At 33.4% G+C, this 8,196-nt stretch overlaps 1 protein-coding gene across 4 annotated transcripts; it reads left to right on the plus strand.

Annotated features, from left to right (window-relative positions):
* On the plus strand, positions 1–6,805 carry LOC136061897 (uncharacterized). Of its 4 annotated transcripts, none has more exons than XR_010623743.1 (5): positions 1–460; positions 538–1,333; positions 1,559–1,650; positions 2,696–2,795; positions 6,265–6,805. XR_010623743.1 is itself a non-coding variant. In XM_065760318.1 (4 exons), exons 2-4 carry the CDS (start codon positions 975–977, stop codon positions 6,427–6,429), a joined length of 624 nt encoding a protein of 207 aa, XP_065616390.1. In that variant the 5' UTR covers positions 78–460; positions 538–974; the 3' UTR covers positions 6,430–6,805. The 4 variants fall into 4 exon arrangements, 1 of the variants encoding a protein (XP_065616390.1); XR_010623744.1 differs by lacking the exon at positions 1,559–1,650 and adding an exon at positions 3,194–3,411 and having other exon boundaries at positions 4–460; XR_010623742.1 differs by lacking the exons at positions 1,559–1,650; positions 6,265–6,805 and adding an exon at positions 3,194–5,905 and having other exon boundaries at positions 15–460.
* The last annotated feature ends 1,391 nt before the right edge of the window (positions 6,806–8,196 follow it).

Below are 8,196 nucleotides of genomic sequence, written 5' to 3' on the forward strand. Positions count from 1 at the left end.
GATGTCAAAGAGGTTTTATTTATTTATTTATTTATTTATTATATATATATATATATATCTCTTACAGTTCAAGGATTTGTTACTTGTTTTTGGGGAATTTGTTTGTTTGTTTGTAGAGAGGCCATCAACTAAAGTGATGGATTTTATTTTTCATTTTTAAAAAAAAAAAAATCTATTTTGGATGGGTTGTAAGGGCCAAAATAGATTGAGAATTAAAGTTGAATTAGATTCTTGGATGCAGCCTGATTACTTCCCAGTATTGACAGATTTGTCTCTTGCTTCTACTGGTATTGTTACCATCCCAGAAAGCATCAGTAGATTTACTAGATTACTACGTCTTAAAATTAAAGATTGCAAAAAGCTTCGGGAAATTCCAAGACTTCCACAATCTATAAGAACTGTGGATGCAATGAATTGCAATCGGCTGGATACACAATCATCAAGCAGATTATTGAATCAGGTATCTCTCTCTTTCTCTTTCTCTTTGAAGTTTAAGTTATAAAGAAACAATTTATGTTAAACTTCAATTTCTTGCAGTTTTGAGAAATTCTAGGGATTCTATCAAATACAGTCGCTGAAGCTGCAACAAGCTTCAATTCCAAAGGGCTTCAAATTGGGAAGGATCATTATCTTATACTACCAGTAACTGATATTCCAAAGTGGTTGAAATTTAACCATCATCAAAGAGTTGGAAATTCCGTATCATTCTTGGTCGATCCCAAATTTTCAAATTTGGTTGTTTGTATTGTTTTTCCATCAGAGGATGTGGCCATTGATATAGGGTTCATGTGGGATGTTGAAATTTTTATCAATGTTAAAAAACAAATCACAAGTATGGAGTGGTGGAGGAATAGTAGTTATGACCATGTATGGTTAATGTATTCGAAAGTGAATATATCAAATCCATCTGAAGAGAATCGCATTGAGGTTGTGGTTAGTCCAAGATCTTCTGTAAGGATGAGGATTTATGTAGAATGCATCTGTTGCCCTCAGAAACCCAATATATCTCATGCCTCATCTATGGATCAATGTGCTTTCAACAATGGAGAAGAAGATTCAGGCCGTGTTGGAATCCGATGCCAACTGTGGAGAAGAAACCTTCGACCATGCTAGACGTCCCCAAAAACAATACCTGTCTAGCTTCGGATGGCTTCGAATCCAATTCCAACTCTGGAAACGAAGCTCCAAACCCTGGAGACAGCGAATTACCACTGGGTTTCATGATCAAGGTTCATCTTCAATCCCCAATACCTTTCTCAATGATGATACCAATGCCAATCTATATCCACCATCAAAGAAGACAAAAACATGTTGATCCAACTTTGAAGAGAAGGTTTGCCTCGTTCTATTTCTCTAAATTTATATTCATAGGATCGTTGCTCAAGTATATATTATGTTTCAAGTAAATACAAGAAGCATTTAATTTCTTTATTTCTTTTTCATTTGTAATAATATTTTTCTTTTTATTCATCATATTTGTCTTCTTGTAAGATTTTCTAAACTTCAATTTTATCAAATAACAAGTATGCTTGCTGATTCTTTGAAATTGAAATTCAAGTTAAGCACACAACTATTCGATGAAATGCTTCTTCAGGATACTGAACCTGCTTGCTTAGCTGACCTATGCTACTCATCGAGCCAATTGTTAAGGTTTTGTTTTTAATTTCTTTAAAAATATTTCTATTTGATTACAAATTTACTTATGATTTTCCCTTGTATTTTTAAATTTTAATATTGTTAATTGTCATAGATGTTTCTTTGCTTTTATTGATTCGCTGAATAATATTACTTAGATTGTTCATAAATTTATTGAAAGATAAATGACATTGGACAAGGATGCATTGAGCTGGTTACCAAGAGAAATGTATATTAAACAATAAGCTATGGCCCTAGAAGCCTTTTCTTCTACAGAACCTGCCTTGAGAGTAGGGCTCACTTCTTCATATTATTCATATTTGATTGGTTGAGGTTGAGGAATTATTTAAGCACATGTTTTTATTTGCTTGTTTCTTTCTTTGTTAATATGGAATATTTGAATTAATGATAATGTCAATGCCACAACTTTGTCATTGTTGAGATAACAATGGTACCTGCTGATAAAACATCTTTATCCCCTAAAAATGATTCTCTAAAGCTTTAAATTAAATTCTTAGAGTAGTTTCGAGTCATGCAGTTGCCATTGGAAAACAAGACAATCAGTAACTGATATGGAAGAGAGACTCGCTTCTCTGTAGTTATGCTCAGACGGAAGAGTAGAACTCAGAGATGGCTCTCATATGTGGGCTGCCCTGTGGAAGCTTGATTTAAATTCCTTATTTCCTTTGGAAACTACAAAATGATTGTCTTCCAGTGATTAGGGAGTTAGCAAATAGGAATCTCTTCACTGATGCTTCTTGCCCTTCATGTGCTATAGAAGAGGAATGCTTGGATTACCTATTTATTACCTATAACTTAACTTGTGTGATGTGGTTCAGATCACCACTCACCATTAGAAGGTACTTGAGTCAAATTCAAGTCATAATTGTGTTGCTACTTGGCTGGAAAGTGTAAGGCCAGTGCAATCACTTCATTGTATTCTTTCAACAATCTTTGGGCTATTTAGATACATTGAAATAAAATAGCGCCTGAAAGAATAAGTGTTAATGCTAGATTTTGAAGTCCTAAGTCGTAGTGCTTACCTTTATACTATTTGTAGGGATGCAACAAACATATGGGAAGTGGACACTCCTGTTAAACCACCTAATGTACTTTTCAACAGTTTCCTTGGCAGTATAGCACATGATGAGATGCTAAAGGTATGGATTCCTCTCTCTTTTCATGATATGACTATATGATGGTGTAAAACCTGTAGAGAATTTGGTAAATATAATTATTGTTGGATGGTTCATACAGTTGTATGTGTATTATTTTTCAATAAAGAAAAAAATGTTTTATGTTTGTGTCACTGTGTCAAACTAAACTTTCTAGCATTTAATTGTAAGCTTCAATCATTGAACTTTAATAAATTTATAGATAGTGGGTTCAAGACACATGTTACATATATATTGTGTAAATTATCCTTGGGTGTCTTCTTTAAAAGTTATTTAATAGGAATGCTTTCAAACCAATTCATTCAAAGATATGTTTAAAACCATTTGTCTGGTTTTGAGAAAAGAAGATTGTCTTGAATAATCTTGTTCTTATTTTTATGTAGATCGAGGGGGCAAGGGTGGGGCTGTAGTTTAAATGCTTTGTACATCCTAGTATTCTTTTAGCAGTACCTTGTGGCAGAGGGTGGAAAGATTGAAATGGCAGCTACTTGTGGCAGAGGGTTGAAAGATTGAAATGGCAGCTACTTGTGGGACGGTTGCTGGGTATGATGGTTTTATTCTAGGGGTAGAGATGTTGATTGATGTAGGCATAAAAGCATGGGTATGATGTAGAGTCGTAAATTTTTATTCATAATTTTTAACATCCCGTAATGCTTGTGCAATGGGTATCAAATACTGGAGGAGAAGAAGTTTGATTTTGAATACTGTTATGAGCAGATTAGCTTGTGCATCTCATTGCAGATTAGTAATACTGTTATGTTGTAGTGCTTGCCACCTTCTATTTAGTTATGTTTCATAAGGTCTTTTTAAATAATCTTTCATAAATTTGAAGGTCTTATTTTTTTCTATGTTTTTTTAAAGGGCCTCAAATAAAGTTGCAGTTAGTACTGTTAAACAACTTTGTAAACAATGAGATGCACCTATGTCTTGGAGTGGTTTTCACTTGTGACTGTATAGTCACCGTATAACTATGACATTTCAACATTGGATTTTTTTTTTTTAAAGATTTAATCACTCCATCAAGAATATGATTACTTCTAATGTTCATTAAAACAGTGAATGGTTTTTAACTAAAATTGAAAATTTGTAGTTTCCGGGTAGCAGTTTTTGTATCTGTTTTTAGTAATCGCTGTAGTGTTAAGAGCTTTTTATTTATTTTGGTGGGATACTCTTTTGATATCATCCCTCTTATCCAAATTACATCATCCACAACAGCCAGCCTTTTGGAACCAAAAGTTTCTCTTCTCTACCAACACTTTCTTAATTGCACCAAAAAGGAAAAAATTTCATTAGATTACTAGATTTTGTACATCATTTTATTCATAATTCCAAAGATATGTTAATTTGGAAATCTGATAAGGAATGAATACTGCACCATAAAATCCAGTTGTCACTTATTCTTTTGAAAGCTCTCTCTCTCCCTCATGAATTGAAGCTCATCTCCCTCATCAAATGTGTTGCTTCTTGGCACTACTAATAAAAGAATTCCCAATTTTCTGTGTATTCTTGGCAAATTTTCTTTGATTCACAATCCTTTCTTTGAAAGTTGCAATGGAACACTAGCTATCTCCTCTTTGATTGTGCAATCACTTCTAGTTTTGGGGCCACCTCAAGAATTGATCTTCATCTTCTACATTATTTTTTATTATTTATTGATTCCATCAAAACTAGAAGTTTTGAATTCACATCCAATAAATTATCCATTTATAGTTTTTGGTAAATGTTGTTCTAACTAAAAAGTTTTGACTTTGAAGATATTTAAGGCCCCTCAACTATATTTATGACGAGTATTAGTATACTAGGAACACTTTGGCCTATTCACTTGACTACCCACTCCAAGTCTCAGTCTTGAGTCCTGCTAATGAGAGTATAGTAAGGACTCCAAATAATAATATATACCATGCACAGAGCATCTATAGTTTCTGTGTTAAGGCATGGAAAACCATATCAAAGTGAAAAGAGAAAACTGGTAAAGGATTCTAATTTGCCCAAACAAGCTCTATAGCAACTGAAGAAGACACCACGACATTGGGAGACAATTATACTATAGGAAGCAACATTTTAATAGCAAAGAAAATGTCCAAAGAGTTGAATGATTAAAAGGAAGCCAACAGGGTATTAGTTTAGTTATAGGAATAATTTCCTCAATGTTACAAAGCAGAGTCCAATGAGCTATAGTGCGGGTTTAGGAATTACACTTTCTAACTACATGTAAAGCTTGCCAACAATAGCATGAAGTTGATGCCAAGCTAGTATCCACTATTAGTGGTTCTATGGACTAGTGAGATCTGCATAGAGAACTTTGGGTTCGTTGAATTTCATTTAGTTCATTTCCCTCCATCAAAACCTTTCTAAAACAAAGCTTTGAGTGCTGTTCTTGCTTCTGATATAAGAGGACCATCCATCCATCCTTATTAGCTTGATACAAAACAAATAATGTCATTCTTATGATCATGGCCATCTGTCGCAACACATGTTTGGTTGTTTGTTAATGCTGCATCAAAATTAACTTTGACAAAAGGGGAAGTAAGAGGAGTTCATGTTCTGGTAGTTTTGTACCTCAGTAGTGGATTCCCAGGCCTGCAAATGAGTTTTTGTAGTTTGAGATGTGCTCCCTGCATTGGATCAATCATAGTCCTACATACCATCTGTCTACTACTTTGCATACAGATTACAACACAACATATGGTAGCACACATTTATAAATTTCTTACCTCTTCTAGTGGGACATTCATGGAGCTTTTTGAATTGAACACTATTCAGATCCATTCCTCCATAGATGACAGGTTGAGCTCTTCAATTCTAAAAGGTCATTGGGGATGACCACAAATTCCGAGTCACTAGGCACTTTAAAAATAGGTGCTCTACGGACTCTTGGGCTGCATTACTCATCTGCAGTTTAGGTCTTCTATTGAAAATATCAGGTTTAGCATCACTTTTGTTATGGGAACCAACATTAAGGTTATAGTTCTTACCCCATTTCTATCTTTGTCTGTCAGTGTGCTCCATTCCATTTTTCTATCATTGTTCTATTGATGCACTCCATACGTCATGATGAAAAAAATAGCCGTATTATAGTTTATTTTCTTTCTTTTTCCAAGCAACCAAACGTTGAGACTTGGCACACGGTGGTGATTGTGGCAGCGGCAACGGCAAGGTTGAGACTTGAGAGAGAGCAAAGCATGGCAATGGAGGAGAGAGATTGAGATCTTGAAAAATTCAGATAAGATGGGTTTGATGAGTTGACTCATTTTTTATTGTCTAACAACAGTCGAGTGTCCCTGAGTCAAGTGCTTTAAATTTCAATTGGCATGCCACTTGTTACACCCTTGATTTATTTTAGATGCATCATGAAACTTGTGTTATCACCTCCACCATCTCCCATTCCTGATATTCAGCAATCCTTCATAACCTTAACGATGATCTTTGTTATTGATGAATCATGGGGTCTCAGGAACGATGCTCTACACAATGGGGGCCAACCTTGCATTCAGAAGTCCAGCAAGAGAACCTAGGAAAGAGCACAAGAGTTCTCCCTTCTCTCACTGCCGATCTTCAAAATCCCAAACAGCTTCATAACCGTGCTGGACTCCGCCTCCCCATGGTTGGATCAAGGTGAACTCTGATGCTGCCACAGCTACATCCTCCACTGCAATTGCCGCTGTTGCAAGAAACTCCACTGGCATGATTGTTATGGTAAACTCTCACGTGGTTGTTCAAAATGCTTCCCTTGAAGGATGGTCCCAAGTTATCTTTGAAAGTGACTACAAGGAATGCATAGATCCTCTGTCTTCTAATTTACCTTCTGATTGGACTATTAGCAATATCAGTACTTTCGTTGAATCTTTCAATAGGTTTTCCTTTTCTTGGGTTAGAAGATCAGGAAATTCTTCTGCCCATGTTGCAGCTAAATTATCCTTGAACTCTAGCATGTCGTTTAGTTTTAATAATGATAAACTGCCATCAGCTCTTTGTAAGTTTGTATCTTTAGCAGATATCATCTTGTACCCCTTTCTTTTTGAGTAATGACATTGAAGATTATCAACAAAAAACAAAAAAAAAGTAAGCGGAAGGCTCCTCGTTCAAAGTGAGAAAATTTTATGAGATGTTACCAAATTATACAAAAACTAGCCATGAACCTGCGCGTTGTGCGTGATAATTATTTTATGGTGGTTTTATTTAAAAAAATTTACAATTTAAACTAATCTAATAATGAGTAATGTGTTTCGTAATTATATTTTTATTTATTATAGGAATAATCATAAATGTAATATAGGAACAATCCAAAACACCAAAAAAACATAAACTAAAAAAAATTAATAAAACTTAACAATGATTAATTGAACCAATATTAGGATAAAATTTTGTTTTGATAATCTATTAAGGTTATTTTCTTTGTAGAAATTATAATTTCAGCCACCCAAAACATATTATCAAATAAACAATTATTAGCAAAATCTAAGAATTAAATTTTTATACATGAATTATTATAAAATAATAATAATTAAAATAAAATTGCAAAAGTTAAAATTTGTCACCTATCCGATTATTTTCGTTTGGCTAACTTTTGCTTTTCTTTAAATAAATGGCATTATAGAAAATAAACAAATATTCGTAAAGTCTCATAGTTTAACATCTAAATTGAGCACTATAAAAAATCATGCTATGTAACAGAATAAATACCAAATTATCCAAATCATACTATATAATAGAATAATATTATATTTTTATATGCTATATTTAATTCTTTAGAATGCAATAGGATAACATTTAACAATCAAAGAGAATTTATAAAAAAAAAAAAAAAAAAAAAAAAAAAAAAAAAAAAAACAACAATTTAAAAAACAAAATAAATCGCATTAACACAAAATAGAGTTTTAAATAATATAAAAAATTATCAACCTAAAGTAGAGATGCAAGAAAAATATTAAAAAAAAATCCACCAAAAAATTTAGAGAGAGAGTGGGGGGGGGGGGAGGGAACTTTTTTTTTTTTTTTTTTGTGAGGGAAAACTATGCTTAGAATAGAAGAGATAGTGACAAATTTATAGTAAGAGGGTGTGAATAAGAAGAGGCAAAATAAAGAAAAATGAAGGGAAAGAGGAAAAATGATATTAATGTAGAGGGTAGTGGGGAGTTGAAAATGTAAGGGAGGGAGAAAGATTGAAAAGTAGTGGGGAGATGAAATGGTAAGGGAGAGAGAAAGGTTGAAGAAGTGTAAATATTAAAAAAATAAATGTTTAAAACAATTATAGAAAAATTGGAAAGAAAAAAAAAGGTTTTTTTTTTTTTTTTTCTTCTTCTTCTTCCTTTAAGCTGAAAAGGCTCACACAAAACCCTAAAGTTGAACTAAAAAGACTTTGGGTTGGGCTTGATAGTGGAACTAA

Source organism: Quercus suber, unplaced genomic scaffold (assembly GCF_002906115.3).
Source record: "Quercus suber isolate HL8 unplaced genomic scaffold, Cork oak 2.0 scaffold_362, whole genome shotgun sequence".
Taxonomy (NCBI): domain Eukaryota; kingdom Viridiplantae; phylum Streptophyta; class Magnoliopsida; order Fagales; family Fagaceae; genus Quercus; species Quercus suber.

Coding starts and splice junctions, on each gene's coding strand:
- LOC136061897 (XM_065760318.1), top strand. CDS start 975: ATGCATCTGTTGCCCTCAGAAACCCAATATATCTCATGCCTCATCTAT. Junction 1,334..2,695: donor GATCCAACTTTGAAGAGAAG/GTTTGCCTCGTT, acceptor TACTATTTGTAG/GGATGCAACAAACATATGGG. Junction 2,796..6,264: donor CACATGATGAGATGCTAAAG/GTATGGATTCCT, acceptor ATGGGGTCTCAG/GAACGATGCTCTACACAATG.